Raw genomic sequence first — 21,690 nt, 5'->3', positions numbered from 1 at the left:
TATTGTACTGTGCACATTTTTTGTGGGAGGTCTGCCTTGGTTCTAGTGTTTCCTTCGGCCTTGGGTGTTTTCTGAAGACGTAGTGCTGTCTGTCTCTTCACTCTTGCCTAAAAATATTCCATCGTTGTACTGGTGATCGGACGTTAGGCGGATTGGTTAGTCGGTCGGCCAGCGCTTAAGTTGCCCCTAGTTTGAGTTGCCATCCTGTTACGTGAGTACAACTCTTGGCTGCCTGTCTCACCTTACATTATGTTTGGCCGACCCTTGGAACGCTTGCTGAGAACCGCTTGTCCTGATTCCTTAGAATATGATGTTTGTTTTAAGGATATTTGTGATTTTCTAATTACTGTTGGTGTGGCCTCCAGCCGAATAACAATTTCACTTCTTTTATAATAAGGTCTTCAGAGGTGTTACAGTTGTTTTGGTTCAAATTGTTCAAATGGCTCTGAGGACTATGGGACTCAACTGCTGTGGTCATCAGTCCCCTAGAACTTTGAACTACTTAAACCTAACTAACCTAAGGACATCACACACACCCATGCCGGAGGCAGGATTCGAACCTGCGACCGTAGCAGCAGCGCGGCTCCGGACTAGAGCGCCTAGAACCACACGGCCACCGCGGCCGGCTACAGTTGTTTTAAAACGAAGTATTTATGTTAATATGTGCTATATGCAATTGTTCTTCTGACTTCTAATTTAGGCCTTCAGCTGTTTGTTGTTTGGGGTTATTGTTGATGGCCTTCGGCCCTAAAGTTGTGGAATTTTGTGATAAGACCTTCAGCCGTCATACAGTCAATAGTGTTTTTTTAAGTGATTGTTTTAAAATTATAATTTCTTTAAATAAAGTTTACATATTTGTTGTGTAACCGAGAGTAACTGATTACGGCCTCATCCACAATCGTAACCTTATGCTGCCCGATCCTGAGAAACCAGTTCTCATAAACTTTGGTCCTGCTCGATGCACAATACATATTCAGTTTTGGATTATCACGTTCATGTTCCAGATATTTTTGTGGAGTCTCACTGTCCCAAATTGTACAATTGTACTTTTTTAACTTTACCACTTAAGTGGAAAGTCAGCTCATCACAAAAGATAATCTTTCCAATGAAATCATCGTCTTCGTCCAATCGGTGTAACATTGCTTTACAAAAGTCCTTGCAAACAATCCTGTCAGTGTCTTTTTAGTTCTTGTAGCACTGTAAAGTTGTATGGTTCGAGATGCAATCGTTTTATAACAGATACTAAACAGTCATATGTGTGACGTCCATCTCTTGAGAAGCATACCAGGTGGATTCTTTTCTCACTTGATCTACGACACTGAAAGACACATAGGTAATGACCTTAAGATTTGTTATGTCTTGCTGAACATCCGGTTTCAACAAAATACTTACGCGACTCGTTAATAGTATGCCTGCTGGGAGGATCTTTACCACGTTTTGTACGAAAAATACGTTGCACAGTTGTCGCACACTCCGACTCTTCACGCGAAAACACACAGCGACCGCGCCCGGGGCCGGTAAAGGCTTTTTTTGCGATTGCCGCTAGCGCTTGCAGTGGAGCGATTCTCTACCAGCGTCACTGTGCAATATGAGCCAAAACTTGATCTATTTTCCTTTGAGACGACATCGCGACGAAGTCTGTATGAATACAAGTTTAAAAATTCACATAAAGTCCTTTTTGAGATATACACGAGGGGGCGTTCAATAAGTAATGCACTGAAAGTATCTCCTTTCAATGATACGGCCTTGCGCCACCTCAGTGGGAGGGCCTGTATATGCACGGGGTAACACTCTACTGGTCGATGTCGGAACCAACGCCTTGCTGCATCAATAACCTCTGCATCACTGACATACCACTTCCAGTGGAGTGCATCCTCCATTGGGCGAAACAGATGGATGCCCAACGGGCACACACGCCTTTGATTACGCAACTGGTGGACGAGCATGGCGCCACAAGCAGCAGACGTCCATTTCAGCAGTGGGTTGTTTCATTGTGATCCGTCGATCACCTCGAACGAGAGTGTCCTCACGTCCCAACATTGCAGGATTCACAGCTGTGTGCAGCCGGCCGACACGTAGGAGACAGAACGACCACCTCACTCAACCACTCAAGCTGCTTTCTTTCACAGCCAAGTCTCCGTAGACATTCTGCAAGCGCCTACGAATATTTGCGATGCTCTGGTTTTCTGCCAAAAGGAACTCGATGACAGCTCCCTACTTGGAACTGACCTCACTTACAAGCCCCATTTTGGCGGCTACGTTGTACGTAGGCTGTTTATGTGTTTGTATGTTGGCAGCGCTACGTAGCGCTCTACATTAGTAACTCTGGCAGCGCTGTGCGCACTCCGTGGCTGGTCGGACTAGCAGTTGGAAGTGAAGTCAGCGATGATGGCAGTTGGAAGTTAATCGCCAGCAGGATGGAAATTGGAGGTGAACAGCCAGTAGTGGTTGAGGTTGGATGTGATTAGTCAGCAGTGAGGCTGGTTAGTGGTTAATAATTAGCAGTGTTGGAGGTTTGCAGTATCAGCGCGAGCGGACGATCTGGACGTGTCCGACTTGGAGATTAAATATTACTCATGATTATATAATTTTTGGAACTGGATGTCACGGACGATTATATGTTTTTATAACTGGATACCACATTATTGAGGTAAAAATACATTGTTTGCTTGGCAACAAAATCTTTCCTTTCCTAACCATATGCCTATCAGTAGTTAGAGCCTTCAATAGTTAGAATCTTTTACTGAGCTGGCTGTATTGGTGCTTGCTGTATCACTGTACTTCGTATAATGACATTTTTTTGTGAGGTAAGTGTCTTAGGAAACGTATAGGTTATTGTTAGGATTTCTTCTTATTCAGGGCCATTCTTTTGAGTTAATTTGAAAACGGTCAGATCGCGTTACTGTTGAATATTGTGAGTAATTAATGAATACCAAAAGTTTGAGTTCTGTTTGTCAGGGCAATTTCTGTAGGTCAGATTTGAAATGATAAAGACCAGCAAAGAGACAGTACGTCGGTTTCACTCAGAAATATAAGTAGAAAATTTATATAAAGACGTTTCAGCGCGTGGCGCCGCCATATACTGCAACACCATGAAACTAAAGGAGCTGAAGTGCGAATATTCGACGATGTCCCTTAACAAATACCGCATTTTTTTTCAACTAAAATTGGCCTAGATAAAAGTGTTGCCTTACTTATTCAACGTCAATTTTATATATAAAAACTATAGTACTGGGTTGAGGAGATGCGTTTGGATCTTTGCTGGCCACAAAGTGACTTGTGTGTTCGTAATGGCATACCATTCAAATGATGCAGAGAACTAACAGCAGTCCGACAGTGGTTGCTTCCATAGCTCTAAATCCGTCGGCACACGGACCGCGCATCCGAACGTTGAGCGTTGAACGTGCCGAGTTTCTGACGTCATACCGTGGAATAGCACGTTCGGGGGTCTTTCCGAAAGTGCAGAGCAATATCTGGCATATCAGATATTCTGAGCGTGCGTCTGAGCGTTGACCAATGAGATGGCACAACGCCACCTACGTCACACGCACGCCGTCTCCCTTCAGTACAGAGTTGTGAGGCGCCATATTGGCGTTCATTTCAAGCCTATATGTATATATGCCGTTTCTGAGCACCAGCAAATTAAGAATACTGGAAAACCCGTTGTTAACTGTGTGATTCGTTCCAATAAAATAATGAGAAACATCATACTCGTGGCAAAACAATTGTTGTAACTTGCGTATTATGAGAGTAGGCTATTTGAAGGCAGCGACACACTGAAGATCCACCCAAAACGCATTGTTCTTGGTACAATTTGTATTACTTAAATTTCAATTTGTAAGATGTCTACGATTAAGGTTTTCAGCAAGGGCTAAGATAATGTGATTAGATGCACTGTGTGTGTGTGTGTGTGTGTTGTTGGTTTAGCGTAATGCGTAGCATCACTGGTCCATAATAAGAATGGCATTGACGGCGGTGGTTGGCACCTTGACACTCCCAATTTTTTTCTTAACATTCGCGTTTTTATTAGGTTCTGACACTTTATTATTAGTTTAATATAAGTATATACTGTAATATTTGATATTATGTAAATATAAGTTCCTTTTTTGAGGGGTTACTTTGTTCGATTGGCTTAATCTACAGGACAGCTTGTGCTACTTGTATAAAGATATTTTGCTCCTTTTTCTTTTACGCTTCGTGATTCACATGTTGCAAAGATTCTGCTACTGGGTAGGAACAGTTATCAAGTTAGACTGACCTTGTGATTTTACTAAAATGTGGGAATGATGAGATAATGTTTATCTTATGCGGAGAAGCATTCCAAATTTGTAGCGCACTGTTTGTAATGGAACTTTTATGAGCCTCTGTCCTTATTGACTGGACATGGTACTTTCCTTTTCGTGGACGAAGGAGGAAATGTGCGTTTTAATAGAGCTAACGTGGAAATTTTACGCTCGCCCGTTGAGTGTGATTTACGAACTAGAAGCATCCCTCAACTGCCGCTGGAGTGCGTTGCGATCGCGTTTACCACTTTGTGGCCCACGTACCGCATGCACAAGTCGCATCGTTCCTGAGCGTTCAGCAGCACGTTCAACTTGGCACGCTCAACATTAACGTTAGACAGCAGGGTCCGTGTGCCGACGGCCTTACGCTACCATAGAGATACGGTGAAGTTGTGGCGCTGACGACTTTTTCGTTTCTCGCAGGCCGGAGTACCGCAGGGCGCCGGCGGCCCAGCGCGCGCCCCCCGAGGAGCCCTCCTCCAGGGACCTCACCGTGGGGCTGGCCGTCGGCGTCGGCGACACCGACGGCGACGGCGACGGCGCCGCCTCCCCGGGCTCCGCTCCAGACTGGCCGACCCGACGTGAGTCCCGACACACGCTCAGCTGAGACACGGAATGACCTCCTCCGTGCCACCCGGCTTCGAACATCCATCATGCGAAACCCAACTTGCGCTTCTGTCTCATGACATTCTGAAAGTCACGGTCCAATGCTGTAGCGCAGATGCAGTATTTCTCGTGTTCTGAAAAGCACTTGACTCGCTACCACGCCAATGTTTACTGCCAAAAGTTGGATAATATGGGGTATCAAAGAAAATTTGACTGGATTCGAGACTTTTCGGTAGGGGTTGGGGGGGGGGGGGGCGGGGGGAGGGGGACACGTCGGATCATCTCGAATGGAAAGAAGTAACCTCAGGTATGCCGCACGAATATGTGTTAGCACCATTGATGTTCACGACTCAATTAATAATAATCACAGACTTTGCGCATAGGCCGCAGGTGTTTGTAATGAAGTTCTGCTTGAGAAAAGTTGCACACATATCCAGTTAGATCTTGATAATAGTTCAAAGTGTGTGCAAATATCGGCAGCATGCTTTAAATGTCGATAAATGTAAAATAATGAACTTCACCAAAGAAAAAAGTAGTATCCTATGAATACAAGTTCTATGAGTTAGAACAGTTGTCAACTCATGCAAATACCTGTAGGCATGTGAATTGGAACGATCAAACAGCCCCAGTTGTTGAGGCAGGTGTAGACTTTGGTTCATTGTCAGAATACTGGGAAAATGCAGTCAGTCTACAAAGGTGCTTACAAATAATTTGTGCGCCCAATCTTAGAATATTACATGAGTGTGTTAGACATATATGAAATATGGCTAAGAGAGTATATTATACACATACAAAAAAAGGGCGATATCAACGGTCTAATCACAGGGGAGGGCCACGAAAATGTTGAAAAATCTCAATTGGCAGGCTCTTTAAAATAGAAGCCAAACATGCCGCGAAACCGTGCTTTACAAGTTTACACAATTAGTATAAAGTGAATAGTCCTGAAATACAGGGTAGGTAGAAGTTACGCAACCCTAAATAAAAAAGTATGGTGAGAAACTGAGTTACACACCGGTGGCGATATTTGTGTAGTATGTTGACATCGGATAGCACTGTGGGAGATTCAAAACACGTGATATCAAAGCAGCTTCTCTCCCGTTTGATGTCACTGCAGAGTTAGTTGTGCCCGCATCTCGTGGTCGTGCGGTAGCGTTCTCGCTTCCCACGCCCGGGTTCCCGGGTTCGATTCCCGGCGGGGTCAGGGATTTTCTCTGCCTCGTGATGGCTGGGTGTTGTGTGCTGTCCTTAGGTTAGTTAGGTTTAAGTAGTTCTAAGTTCTAGGGGACTTATGACCACAGCAGTTGAGTCCCATAGTGCTCAGAGCCATTTGAACCATTTTTTTAGAGTTAGTTGTGAGCGAACAGGCCGGCCGCGGTGGCCGAGAAGTTCTAGGCGCTACAGTCTGGAACCGCGCGACCGCTACGGTCGCAGGTTCGAATCCTGCCTTGGACATGGGTGTGTGTGATGTCCTTAGGTTAGTCAGGTTTAAGTAGTTCTAAGTTCTAGGGGACTGATGACCTTAGAAGTTAAGTCCCATAGTGCTCAGAGCCATTTTTTGAGCGAACAAATGTCCGTTTTTTTCACAGGGTGAATGTGTGTTCATTCTTGAAAGTTACTTCAAATCGCATTCTTTCCTAAAATGTGAGGAAGACTTCACGGTGGCTTTTCCTGACACTAAGCTGCCTAAAAAATCAAGTTTCACTCGTAGTCTCTCAAAAAATGGTTCACATGGCTCTAAGAACCATGGGACTTAACATCTGAGGTCATCAGTCCCCTAGACTCAGAACTACTTAAACGTAACTAACCTAAGGACATCACACACATCCATGCCAGTGGCAGGATTCGAACCTGCGACCGTAGCGGCCGCGCGGTTCCGGACTGAAGCGCCTACAACCGCTCGGTCACAGCGGCCGGCAAAAGAATGTGGAATTTTGTGTTAAGGATACCTCATTGGAAAATACCCGCGCACCTTTGCTGCGTTCACCAAGGTAGTCGACACGAAAACTGTGTCAGCAGACTGGAATGTCATACGGCAGTTTTCACATAAACACAAAGAAGCTGAAATTTCGTCCGTATCGCAGTCACGTTGTGCACGAACTTTCAGAATCCGATGGAACAAAAAGATTCCATTACTGTCACCGCTTTTTGCATTTTATTCGCAAAAGTATTTTGTTTCTACTCTGATGAAGCGTGGTTTCATCTTTGTGGCTATGAAGACAGCCAGAACGACAGATGTTGAAGTTCAGGTATCCATAAGACCCTATTACTGTCACAGAATTGTGGAGTTTGGTGTGCAGTTTCGCGCAAAAGAAATGTAGACCCAACTTTTCCTCGGAAACAATAAAAGCAGAACGTTACCAGACATGGCGCAACTCGTAGCATCTTCAGAGGCAGACGAGCGACACTGCTGGCTGCGGCAAGATGCACACACAGTGAACAGCTCCGTGACAGCAACGTGTGAACTGTCTGTGAGGCACGTCGTTTCACGTGACCTGTAAGGGGTTGCGGGGGGGGGGGGGGGGGGAGGGGACAGCTGAAGGATGACGTCTAAAAGAAGAACGCACGCTGCATACGCGCTTGGAGCGGTAAGAAAGCCTAGCTCGGGATCCCTCTTTGCCAAGCCCTTCACAGTGGTTTGTAGAATGTGTACGTAGTCATCGAAGACCTGCGATATGTGTGTCAAACGCGATCATGCAAAGTCTTTAATGACGACAGAGCACTTTCAAACTAAAACCCCTTTCACACGAGACTCAGTGGACTACTCGTGGCAACTGGGACTACATCACAATGAATGTTCCTGTAAAATGTCGTATGATATATAATGTCCCCATTGCTGAGAAATGAAAGGATAGGGAAGAAGTGTCATCCAGACATTTCAAAATATTTTTCTCGAGAAAATATATACTTACGAGGGTCATTCAATAATTAAAGAGACAAATTGGGCTGGGGGAAAAAACTGTTAGTAGGGCAGCTTTGGTACTTTTATGGCTTTCAGTTCGCGTCCCTGGGATGAGCCCTGATCAGTTGATGTATCAACAGTTTAGTTTACAAACTCAAAAATACGTTACACGATGGCGCGTCCGCTTGAAACGTCCACATCAGTTGAACAACGTTGTGTTATTCATTTTTTATTCGCTGAAGGCGAGAAACCAGTGAATATATACTGCAGAATGTCTTAAGTTTATGGTGAAAGTTGTATGAATCGTGCAAATTTTTACAAGTGGGTAGAGCAGTTCAAAAATGATCGCGACTCAGTGACTGACGAACACCGTTTTCGACGACCAGCTGCAGTTTCAACTCCGTCACTAGAAAGTCGAATTCATGACGTTATTCGTGCCGACCACCGTGTGACTGTGGAAATGATAGTTGATAAGGTTCAAGTTAGTACTGGTACAGTTCATAACATTATCTGTAAGAAGCTCAAGTACTGCAAAACATGTACAAGATGGATCCCAAAGGAGTTGGCGCGGCTACACAAGGAAACAAGGTTGAGAGTGTGCACTTCCTCAACAAAATTTTAACTTGTGATGAAACTTGGGTTCACTATTATGAGTTAGAATCTTAAAGACAAAGCATGGAGTGGAAACACACTAACTCACCTGTCAAGAAAAAATTCAAAACCCAAACATCAGCAGGAAAAGTCATGTTGACGGTATTTCGAGATGCTGAAGGTCCAGTTTTTACATCTACATCTACGCCTACATTTATACTCCGCAAGCCACCCAACGGTGTGTGGCGGAGGGCACTTTACGTGCCACTGTCATTACCTCCCTTTTTCTATTCCAGTCGCGTGTGGTTCGCGGGAAGAACGACTGTCTGAAAGCCTCCGTGCGCGCTCGAATCTCTCTAGTTTTACATTCGTGATCTCCTCGGGAGGTATAAGTAAGGGGAAGCAATATATTCGATACCTCATCCAGAAACGCACTCTCTCGAAACCTGGCGAGCAAGCTACACCGCGATGCAGAGCGCCTCTCTTGCAGAGTCTGCCACTTGAGTTTGTTAAACATCTCCGTAACGCTATCACGGTTACCAAATAACCCTGTGACGAAACGCGCCGCTCTTCTTTGGATCTTCTCTATCTCCTACGTCAACCCGATCTCGTACGCATCCCACACTGATGAGCAATACTCTAGGTCGAACGAGTGTTTTGTAAGCCACCTCCTTTGTTGATGGACTAAATTTTCTAAGCACTCTCCCAATGAATCTCAACCTGGTACCCGCCTTACCAACAATTAATTTTATATGATCATTCCACTTCAAATCGTTCCGTACGCATACTCCCAGATATTTTACAGAAGTAACTGCTACCAGTGTTTGTTCCGCTATCATATAATCACACAATAAAGGATCCTTCTTTCTATGTATTCGCAATACATTACATTTGTCTATGTTGAGGGTCAGTTGACACTCCCTGCACCAAGTGCCTATCCGCTGTAGATCTTCCTGCATTTCGCTACAATTTTCTAATGCTGCAACTTCTCTGTATACTACAGCATCATCCGCGAAAAGCCGCATGGAACTTCCGACACTATCTACTAGATCATTTATACATATTGTGAAAAGCAATGGTCCCATAACACTCCCCTGTGGCACGCCAGAGGTTACCTTAACGTCTGTAGACGTGTCTCCATTGATAACAACGTGCTGTGTTCTGTTTGCTAAAAACTCTTCAATCCAGCCACGCAGCTGGTCTGATATTCGGTAGGCTCTTACTTTGTTTGTCAGGCGACAGTGCGGAACTGTATCGAACGCCTTCCGGAAGTGAAGGAAAATGGCATCTACCTGGGAGTCTGTATCTAATATTTTCTGGGTCTCATGAACAAATAAAGCGAGTTGGGTCTCACACGATTGCTGTTTCCGGAATCCGTGTTGATTCCTACAGAGTAGATTCTGAGTTTCCAGATATGACATGATATGCGAGCAAAAAATTCTACATCAGATCGATGTCAGAGATATAGGTCTATAGTCTTACGCATCTGCTCGACGACCCTTCTTGAAAACTGGAACTACCTGCGCTCTTCTCCAATCATTTGGAACCTTCCGTTCCTCTAGAGACTTGCGGTACACTGCTGTTAGAAGGGGGGCAAGTTCTTTCGCGTACTCTGTGTAGAATCGAATTGGTATCCCGTCAGGTCCAGTGGACTTTCCTCTGTTGAGTGATTCCAGTTGCTTTTCTACTCCTTGGACACTTATTTCGATGTCAGCCATTTTTTCGTTTGTGCGAGGATTTAGAGAAGGAACTGCAGTGCGGTCTTCCTCTGTGAAACAGCTTTGAAAAAAGGTGTTTAGAATTCCAGCTTTAGGTGTGTCATCCTCTGTTTCAATGCCGTCATCATCCCGGAGTGTCTGGATATGCTGTAAGACCAGAACTTCCTAGGATTTTCTGTCAAGTCGGTACATAGAATTTTACTTTCGAATTCACTGAACGCTTCACGCATAGCCCTCCTTACGCTAACTTTGACATCATTTAGCTTTGTCTGAGAGGTTTTGGCTGCGTTTAAACTTGGAGTGAAGCTCTCTTTGCTTTCGCAGTAGTTTCCTAACTTTGTTGTTGAACCACGGTGGGTTTTTCACGTCCCTCACAGTTTTACTCGGCACGTACCTGTCTAAAACGCATTTTACGATTGCCTTAGTGGTTATCTCGAAGAGCAGCGTACAATGAACAGCCAGTACTACTCGGATTTGCTTTTAAACGAGGTAAAGCCAGGAATGAGAGAGAGAGAGACGTCGTAGATCTTAGAGGAGAGGTGTGATTCTCCTGCAAGACAATGCAGATCATAATATTGCTCAACGAACCCGTGAAACAGTCGACAAAATGGTCTGGGAGCTACTGCCTCATCCCCCTTACTGTCCTGATTTAGCAACTAGTGATTTCCATTTGTTTGCTGCACTAAAAGAGGCATTACATGGGAAGGTTTAAGTAGTTCTAAGTTCTAGGGGACTGATGACTTTAGAAGTTAAGTCCCATAGTGCTCAGAGCCATTTGAACCAGGAATGACACGTGGTTCGGATGCCAAGTTAAACAATATGCCCACTTTCCCCCGTAACATTGCTAGGGTAGGTTAGAGAGACACATGTTGCCGAGTGGCACAACAACCGTGTCAGAGCTACCGGTAACTTGCGTCGCAGCAGTTCGTTCAGCTCCAGCTACATCAGAGGCAGTTATTCACGACACTGCGGGCCACGTGGAACACAGCGCACGAATGGAAAAGACCGATCCAGAAGGATAGAATAGTTTCAGATCGTCTTCGTGAAAAACAACGAGGCAGCAGTGCAAATATGGCGCAGAGCAGCGCGAACAACAACGATATGACCGTAGCTCCAAATAATGAACGGAAGTCCGCACAAGACATTGAATCACCGACGGCAATCAACAGAAAGTTCCACCAAAGGAAACGAAAAGCGCAGGACTGCCCATCACGGAACTGAAAAAATAACGCACAACCTGACAGAAAAGGTGTAGAAGGGACGACAGAAACTACGTGACACGCCACGGAAGGCCAGGAAGAAAATCAACGAACGTCGACGATATCACGGATGGCAGAACTGTCAGACAGTGTAACAGGAAAATTGGAGGAATCCACAAAACATCATTTGCTATTGTTGTTGTGGTCTTCAGTCCTGAGACTGGTTTGATGCAGCTCCCCATGCTACTCTATCCTGTGCAAGCTGCTTCATCTCCCAGTACCTACTGTAGCCTACATCCTTCTGAATCTGCTTAGTGTATTCATCTCTTGGTCTCCCTCTACGATTTTTACCCTCCACGCTGCCCTCCAATACTAAATTCGTGATCCCTTGATGCCTCAAAACATGTCCTACCAACCGATCCCTTCTTCTGGTCAAGTCGTGCCACAAACTTCTCCCCATTTCTATTCAATACCTCCTCACTAGTTATGTGATCTACCCATCTAATCTTCAGAATTCTTCTGTAGCACCACATTTCGAAAGCTTCTATTCTCTTCTTGTCCAAACTATTTATCGTCCATGTTTCACTTCCATACATGGCTACACTCCATACAAATACTCTCAGAAATCACACTTAAATCTATACTCGATGTTAACAAATTTCTCTTCTTCTGAAACGTTTTCCTTGCCATTGCCAGTCTACATTTTATATCCTCTCTACTTCGACCATCATTAGTTATTTTGCTCCCGAAATAGCAAAACTCCTTTACTACTTTAAGTGTCTCATTCTCTAATCCAATTCCCTCAGCATCACCCGAGTTAACTCGACTACATTCCATTATCCTCGTTTTGCTTTTGTTGATGTTCATCTTATATCCTCCTTTCAAGACACTGTCCATTCCGTTCAACTGCTCTTCCCAGTCCTTTGCTGTCTCTGACAGAATTACAATGTCATCGGCGAACCTTAGAGTTTTTATTTCTTCTCCATGGATTTTAATACCTACTTCGAATTTTCTTTTGTTTCCTTTACTGCTTGCTCAATTTACAGATTGAATAACATCGGGGAGAGGCTACAACCCTGTCACACTCCCTTCCCAACCACTGCTTCCCTTTCGTGTTCCTCGATTCTTATAACTGCCATCTGGTTTCTGTACAAATTGTAAATAGCCTTTCGTTCCCTGTATTTTACCCCTGCCACCTTCAGAATTTGAAAGAGAGTATTCCAGTCAACATTGTCAAAAGCTTTCTCTAAGTCCACAAATGCTAGAAACGTAGGTTTGCCTTTGCTTAATCTTTCTTCTAAGATAAAGCGTAAGGTCAGTATTGCCTCACGTGTTCCAACATTTCTACGGAATCCAAACTGATCTTCCGCGAGGTCCGCTTCTACCAGTTTTTCCATTCGTCTGTAAAGAATTCGCGTTAATATTTTGCAGCTGCTTTCTTTGGGATTGGTATTATTATATTCTTCTTGAAGTCTGAGGGTATTTTGCTCACCAGACGGTAGAGTTTTGTCATGACTGGCTCTCCCAAGGCTGTCAGTAGTTCTAATGGAATGTTGTCTACTCCGGGGGTCTTGTTTCGATTTAGGTCTTTCAGTGCTCTGTCAAACTCTTCACGCAGTATCTCCCATTTCATCTTCATCTTCATCCTCTTCCATTTCCATAATATTGCCATGAAGTACCTCGCCCTTGTATGGACGCTCTATATACTCCTTCCACCTTTCTGCTTTCCCTTCTTTGCTTAGAACTGGGTTTCCATCTGAGCTCTTGATATTCATACAAATGGTTCTCTTTTCTCCAAAGGTCTCTTTAATTTTCCTGTAGGCAGTATCTCTCTTACCCGTATTGAGATAAGCCTCTACATCCTTACATTTTTCCTCTAGCCATGCCTGCTTAGCCATTTTGCACTTCCTGTCGATCTCATCTTTGAGACGTTTGTATTCCTTTTTGCCTGCTTCATTTACTCCTTTCATCAATTAAATTCAATATTTCTTCTGTCACCCAAGGATTTCCACTAGCGCTCGTCTTTTTACCTACTTGAGCCTCTGCAGCCTTCACTACTTCATCCCTCAGAGCTACCCATTCTTCTTCTACTGTATTTCTTTCCCCCATTCTTGTCAATTGTTCCCTTATGCTCTCGCTGAAACTCTCTACAACCTCTGGTTTAGTCAGTTTATCCAGGTCCCATCTCCTTAAATTCCCACATTTTTGGAGTTTCTTCAGTTTAAATTTACAGTTCATAACCAATAGATTGTGGTCAGAGTCCACATCTGCCCCTGGAAATGTCTTACAATTTAAAACCTGGTTCCTAAATCACTGTCTTATCTTTATATAATCTCTCTGAAACCTGTTAGTATCTCCAGACTTCTTCAATGTGTACATCCTTCTTCTATGATTCTTGAACCATGTGTTAGCTATGATTAAGTTATGCTCTGTGCAAAATTCTACCAGGCGGCTTCCTCTTTCATTTCTTACCCCCAATCCATATTCATCTACTACGTTTCCTTTTCTTCCTTTTCCTACTATCGAATTCCAGTCACCCATGACTATTAAATTTTCGTCTCCCTTCACTATCTGAATAATTTCTTTTATCTCATCATACATTTCTTCAATCTCTTCGTCATCTGGAGAGCTAGTTGGCATATAAACTTGTACTACTGTAGTAGGCGTGGGCTTCGTGTCTATCTTGGCCACAATAATGCGTTCACTATACTGTTTGTAGTAGCTTACCCGCACTCCTATGTTTTTATTCATTATTAAACCTACTCCTGCATTACCCCTATTTGATTTTGTATTTATAACCCTGTATTCACCTGACCAAAAGTCTTGTTCCTTCTGCCACCGAACTTCGCTAATTCCCACTATATCTAACTTTAACCTATCCATTTCCCTTTTTAAATTTCCTAACCTACCTGCCCGATTAAGGGATCTGACATTCCATGCTCCGATCCGTAGAACGCCAGTTTTTTTTCTCCTGATAACGACGTCGTCTAGAGTAGTCCCCGCCCGGAGATCCGAATGGGGGAGTATTTTACCTCCGGAATATTTTACCCAGGAGGACGCCATCATCATTTAACCATACAGTCAAGCTGCATGCCCTCGGGAAAAATTACGGCTATAGTTTCCTCTTGCTTTCAGCCGTTCGCAGTACCAGCACAGCAAGGCCGTTTTGGTTAGTGTTACAAGGCCAGATCAGTCAATAATCCAGACTGTTGCCCCCGCAACTGCTGAAAAGGCTGCTGCCCCTCTTCAGGAACCACATGTTTGTCTGGCCTCTCAACAGATACCTCTCCGTTGTATTTGCACCTACGATACGGCTATCTGTATCGCTGAGGCACGCAAGCCTCCCCACCAACGGCAAGGTACATGGTTCGTTGGGGGCGGGGGAGGGGGGGGGGGTTTGGGGGGGGGGGGGGTAAAACATCATAATAAGGTGCAGCAAACACGAATAACCAACTTACGGACGCATCGAAGGGGAAAAAAGGAACACGGAAAACCAAAAATTCGCAAGCATGGGCGGATGATAAAGAAGAAGGCGTTCATGACCAAGAAATGGCGGCAACTCCTGAAGAAAAGGCATGAAGAATCGGAGAAAAAATGACTCAACCAAACACGAGAGGTAGACAGTGAACCCACCGTCTCTGGAGACAGGATTTCTAACGAACCCCATAGCAATGAATCACCTACTGTCGGCGGCGGAGTGACAGCCGTAGTGATAATCTCACGCCTAATAGTATGGACGTGTCTTAAGCATAACCGGGCAACACGTATTGGCATGAAGAAATGGAAGAGTGTAATCCACTGGCAGCATACGTTAGCGGACGTGATACGAGCGTCTTTCAACAAGTAATCCCCCTCATTAAAAAAAAGTTATTAATATACATAGACAAACGTCATTGTTGGTGCCTCACATTTGATGTTTGTTCTGTGCGTTGGTGAAGTTTCGAACCCTTCTGGCAGATGGTAGAACCGTAGTACAAGGTCAAAATGGCGTCTACGTACGGCTCACGTTACAAGTAGCGTGCTGTTATTGAATTCTCGTGTGCAGAATAAGAAACCGTGGTGAACATCCATAAACGTTTGTGTGCAATGTATGGTGACGCTGCGGTTGATAGGAGTACAGTTTGGCGATGGGTAAAGAAAGTTACAGCCTCAGGAAATGCGGAAACAGAGCTCGATGATCAGCCACGCTAGGGACGTCCTGTCACAGCCGCTGCTCCAGCCAAGCTGAATCGTGACACCGTTATTCGTGCCGAACGGCCCATCATAACTCGACAATTGGCTGTACAGTTGTCGGTAAGCATTGGAAGTGCCTCTGCAATGATCGAGACTCTCGGATATGCAAATAGGTGCTCACGATGGGTTACACGAACGATCACAATGGACTACAAGATTCAAAAAAATGCCATTTCATCTGAATTGTTGGAGCGTTTTGAGATCGACGGAGAGGTCTCTCTGTCACGGATCATTACGGGGGACGAAAGCTGGGTGCACCACTTTGCGCCAGAAACAAAAAGGCATTCCATGGAATGACATCATCCTCATTCACCACAAAAGAAACCCTCTGCTGAAAAAGTCATGGTGACATTCTTCTGGGATTGTGATGGCGTCATTCTCGTGGATGTGATGCCAAGAGGGTCAACTACCAATTCAGAGGCATACGTTAAGACTCTGAATAAACTAAAGAACCGTTTCCGACGTGTTCGATCGGACAAGAATCCAGCAGAAATCTTGCTCCAACACGATAATGCACAGCCACACACAAGTCTGAGAACCCGGGACCAAATCGCCAAATTGGGTTGGACATCATTGCCTCATCCACCCTGCAGTCCAGACCTGGCGCCCTCGGACTTCCATCACTTTGGGCCGCTTAAAGATTCTCTACGGGGAACACACTTTGAAGATGACCACAGTGTCAGTCATGCAGTGAAAACATGGCTACGCCTACGGGACAAGAGCTTTTACCAGCAGGGAATTGATGCTCCTCCAAAACGTTGGCGAACGGTTATTTGCTGAGAAAAGAAATGTGGGGCATTACTTATTGAACAACCCTCGTACAATTGAGCTCGTTGGGGTTTATGTAGACATGGAAGATGACTTTTATTAACCCACAGCTGTGGCTCGAAGATTGACCGAAATGAATACTAGGACTATTTACAATCATACAGCATAGCTACTGTTAAAATAGCTGCTGCTACAAGAATGTCAACTAGATTTTATAAATGCACTCAAGATAGACATACTCCTTTTGGAAGAAGTGCATACAGACAGTGGAACATATTGTGGCGTACAATGCTATCGTCAACAGAGGACCTGAAAGCGGAACCGCTACATTTTCAAAGACGGAATTATACCTAGAGGTGTTAAAAAGTTAGCGAGTGGACGAGGAACTTGTGTTGAAACACCTCATTAATATCTATGCACGACCTGGTTCGCATGCCACACTGGATAGAACTACTTTCTGTCAGGAAAGCATAGTTGAGTTAATCAACCCCGCGTAAGTGAACACCATCCTTCCTGGTGATTTCAACTTCCTTTCCGCCGCCGACCAAACACCCAATCCTAACATATGCCTGGAAATGAGAGACTTAGTGGAAGGGCTGCGCCTCATGGACAACTGGCACAGCCATCCAAGAGGGAATCCTGGGTTCACTTATATCGCTAGCCATTCCATGAGTAGGACAGACGGAATCTACGACTCTAGTAGATTGAAGAACAGTGTAGCTAGCACCGAAACTTATCCAGTCACTTACTCTGACCATTTGGCAGTTGTGGCTAAGCACGCCAAAGCAAAGGGCATTTAGGGAAGAGGTATTTGGAAATTCAGTACGTCACATGTGGTGGACGCTGAGCTTGAGCACGAGTTTAAGCGAAGTTGGGAAATTTGCCTAAGGAACAATCGACGCTACACAACTAAGCTGGAATGGTGGGTAGCACACGCAAAACCTAAAATACGATCTTTACTAAAAAGCTTAGCTTTTGAAAAGAAACTGTGGGGATGGCATACAATTCAATTCTACTTCCAGTATCTAAGAGAACTACGCACAGACACCGCCAGTATGCCACTGATGAAGGCCAAAATAATCGCTCTGAAACGCCAGCAAGTTCAGGGATCGAGAAACAGCGCTTTTCCACCTTCTGGACGAATTCAAGAGAGATCGCCGTCTCCACATAAGCTCTCTCCGAAATGGTTATGGAAGATAACTCACCTGCCAATAGGACGTCATAAAGTTTGCACATGCTTATTTCACAGCACTGACGACGACACAAGTATGGCATTTTTAAGCTGCATTGAACCAACTGTGATGTAAGCTGAGTATGCAGAACTGGGAATTCAACTTACTGAAGAGGAACTGTTCGAAGCGTTGAAAGGAAGCCCACGGAAAAAATTCCCTGGACCCGACGGGTTTCCAGTAGAGTCTTACTTAAAGTACTGGAATTTAATCGGCAATTCGTTGTCCGCTGTGCTCGACGAAATACATACATCTGCCTAACAGGGCTTATAGTGGTGCTTCCTAAACTGGGCTGCGCTAGTGATTTGCAGAACATGCGTCCTGCGTCGCTTCTAAACGCTGACTACACGCTGGTTACTAGGGTACAGGTCGTTCGATTGAACGCAACTGCTGGTCGTCTTATCGTCCAGTATCAGACGTGTGCCGTCCCCAGGCGGACAATACAGCGAGCTCTGGAGGAACACCGGGATGTGACGGCTGTCGTTTCGGCATCCAACTGCAGAGTCGCCGTCGTGTCGTCAGCCACGGACAAAGCTTCTTGGAACCGCGTGACCGCTACGGTCGCAGGTTTGAATCCCGCCTCGGGCATGAATGTGTGTGATGTCCTTGGGTTAGTTAGGTTTAAGTAGTTCTAAGTTCTAGGGGACTGATGACCTCAGATGCTAAGTCCCGTAGTCCTCAGAGCCATTTGAACCATATGAACAAAGCTTCTCACAGAGTCCATCATAGCTACCTCATACACGTCGTGTCGAAAATGGAAATGAGGCTATTTTTTGTAAATATTATCTGGAGGCTAAACGCGTGCGTAATTTCAAAATTCTTGTAAATGCATAATGTACAGTGAGAATCCCAACTCTAGGGACGATACGACGAGGTTGTGCCCTCTCGATGCTGCTGTACTCGATATCAATCGAGGCTATTCTATGATAATTATTTGTCAGGCTTCCTGGAACTGAAAGTGGAGGCTACAAATATTTATGTAGATATCACCTGGTAGTGCACATGACTGATTCAACCGATCTCATGAAAATAGAGGACGTGATTCAAGCTTATAGTTACTGTTCTGAAGTTAAAATCAGAATCGGTAAATCTAGCATTTTGCTGTTAGGCAGAGGGATAGGATTCGTTGAAACCGGTCCAGTAGAGCAAGCAGATAACATCAAACTTCTGGGGATACAGTGTAGCAAATGTCTTACGAAGATAGAAGCCTGGAATTTGAAAATGAAGCTCAACAGCCTCCAAGCGGTATTAAGAGAGAATTCTCTAGATATAATACAAAAAAATTACTCTGATAAATCTTGCCGTAATTTCTAAGGTGTACCACGTTGAAAGTATTTTCCCTCCCCTCCAACAACGAAGCAAATACCGTCCTCACTGGCGGAATGTTACGTGATGCCACGTACGTATACGTTTGTGACTATTACAGTGCCACCTATCACAAAGCGAAAAAAGTGGTCCAACTAAAACATTCATATTTCTTTACGTTGTTGCTGTTGTTTTGGTCTTCAGTCCTGAGACTGGTTTGATGCAGCTCTCCATGCTACTCTATCCTGTGCAAGCTTCTTCATCTCCCAGTACTTACTGCAACCTACATCCTTCTGAAAGTGCTTAGTGTATTCATCTCTTGGTCTCCCTCTACGATTTTTACCCTCTACGCTGCCCTCCAATGCTAAATTTGTGATCCCTTGATACCTCAGAACGTAACCTACCAACCGGTCCCTTCTTCTTGTCAAGTTGTGCCACAAACTCCTCTTCTCCCCTATTCTATTCAATACCTCCTCATTAGTTACGTAATCTACACATCTAATCTTCAGTATTCTTCTGTAGCACCACATTTCGAAAGCTTCTATACTCTTCTTGTCCAAACTATTTATCGTCCATGTTTCACTTCCATACATGGCTACACTCCATACAAATACTTTCAGAAACGACTTCCTGACACTTAAATCTATACTCGATGTTAACAAATTCCTCTTCTTCAGAAACGCTTTCCTTACCATTCCCAGTCTACATGTTATATCCTCTCTACTTCGACCATCGTCACTTATTTTGCTCCCCAAATAGAAAACTCCTTTACTACTTTAAGTGTCTCATTTCCTAATCTAATTCCCTCAGCATCACCCGACTTAATTCGGCTACATTCCATTCTCCTCGTTTTGCTTTTGTTGATGTTCATCTTATATCCTCCTTTCAAGACACTGTCCATTCCCTTCAACTGCTCTGCCAAGTCCTTTGCTGTCTCTGACAGAATTACAATGTCATCGGCGAACCTTAGAGTTTTTATTTCTTCTCCATGGATTTTAATACCTACTCCGAATTTTTCTTTTGTTTCCTTTACTGCTTGCTCAATATACAGATTGAATAACATCGGGGAGAGGCTACAACCCTGTCACACTCCCTTCCCAACCACTGCTTCCCTTTCGTGTCCCTCGATTCTTATAACTGCCATCTGGTTTCTGTACAAATTGTAAATAGCCTTTCGCTCCCTGTATTTTACCCCTGCCACCTTCAGAATTTGAAAGAGAGAATTCCAGTCAACATTGTCAAAAGCTTTCTCTAAGTCCACAAATGCTAGAAACGTAGGTTTGCCTTTGCTTAATCTTTCTTCTAAGATAAGGCGTAAGGTCAGTATTGCCTCACGTGTTCCAACATTTCTACGGAATCCAAACTGATCTTCCGCGTGGTCGGCTTCTACCAGTTTTTCCATTCGTCTGTAAAGAATTCGCGTTAATATTTTGCAGCTGTGACTTATTAAACTGATAGTTCGGTAATTTTCACATCTGTCAACACCTGCTTTCTTTGGGATTGGAATTATTATATTCTTCTTGAAGTCTGAGGATATTTCGCCGGTTTCATACATCTTGCTCACCGGATGGTAGAGTTTTGTCATGACTGGCTCTCCCAAGGCTGTCAGTAGTTCTAATGGAATGTTGTCTACTCCCGGGGTCTTGTTTCGATTTAAGTCTTTCAGTGCTCTGTCAAACTCTTCACGCAGTATCGTATCTCCCATTTAATCTTCATCTTCATCCTCTTCCATTTCCATAATATTACCCTCAAGTACTTCGCCCTTGTATAGACCCTGTATATACTGCTTCCACCTTTCTGCTTTCCCTTCTTTGCTTAGAACTGGGTTTCCATCTGAGCTCTTGATATTCATACAAGTGGTTCTCTTTTCTCCAAAGGTCTCTCTAATTTTCCTGTAGGCAGTATCTATCTTACCCCTAGTGAGATAAGCCTCTACATCCTTACATTTGTCCTCTAGCCATCCCTGCACTTTCTGTCGATCTCATTTTTGAGACGTTTGTATTCCTTTTTGCCTGCGTCATTTACTGCATTTTTATATTTTCACCTTTCATCAATTAAATTCAATATTTCGTCTGTTACCCAAGGATTTCTACCAGTCCTCGTCTTTTTACCTACATGATCGTCTGCTGCCTTCACTATTTAATCTCTCAAAGCTACCCATTCTCCTTCTAATGTATTTCTTTCCCCCATTCCTGTCAAATGTTGCCTTATGCTCTCCCTGAAACTCTCTACAACCTCTGGTTTAGTCAGTTTATCAAGGTCCCATGTCCTTAAATTCCAACCTTTTTGCAGTTTCTTCAGTTTTAATCTACAGTTCATAACCAATAGATTGTGGTCAGAGTCCACATCTGCCCCTAGAAATGTCTTACAATTTAAAACCTGGTTCCTAAATCGCTGTCTTACCATTATATGATCTATCTGATACCTTCTAGTATCTCCTGGATTCTTCCATGTATTCTTTACGTACTGCACGAATGTGTAATAAAAAATGGAGGTTCCTGTTTTAAAAAAACCGCAGTTGATATCCGCTTGATCTATGGCTGCGCCATCTACCGGGCCATCCATAGCGCCATCTGGTTTCCCCCTTCAAGCTAGACAAGTTTCGTTCTTTGTAGTTTTTTCGTTTGACGCTTATTTCGTGAGATATTTGGCCCAGTCACGATGAATGGACCACCCTATATAAATTACACTCATATTTTGAAAATAATAATTAATAATAATTGTGAAGTCTTAAATAGATACTCAAATATCTTTTTCTGATTTTTATTTTCAATCATATTCACAATGATACCGTGTATATTTGGCATTTTTCATGCACATTAGCATCTGACTCCCACTTTTTTCAATTTTTATACAAAA

The 21,690-nt window shown here is 44.0% G+C and overlaps 1 protein-coding gene across 1 annotated transcript in view; it reads left to right on the top strand.

Moving 5' to 3' along the window:
• Positions 1 to 21,690, top strand: part of LOC126199030 (uncharacterized) — a 152,703-nt gene that overhangs the window by 26,800 nt on the left and 104,213 nt on the right. The window contains exon 2 of the mRNA XM_049935731.1: positions 4,707 to 4,864. Coding sequence (XP_049791688.1) covers positions 4,707 to 4,864 — 158 coding nt within the window. The remainder of the gene's footprint in view (positions 1 to 4,706; positions 4,865 to 21,690) is intronic.

Source organism: Schistocerca nitens, chromosome 8 (genome assembly GCF_023898315.1).
Source record: "Schistocerca nitens isolate TAMUIC-IGC-003100 chromosome 8, iqSchNite1.1, whole genome shotgun sequence".
NCBI classification, from domain to species: domain Eukaryota; kingdom Metazoa; phylum Arthropoda; class Insecta; order Orthoptera; family Acrididae; genus Schistocerca; species Schistocerca nitens.
Note: the sequence above shows the minus strand (reverse complement) of the source record. Positions and strands in the feature narration are given on the sequence as shown.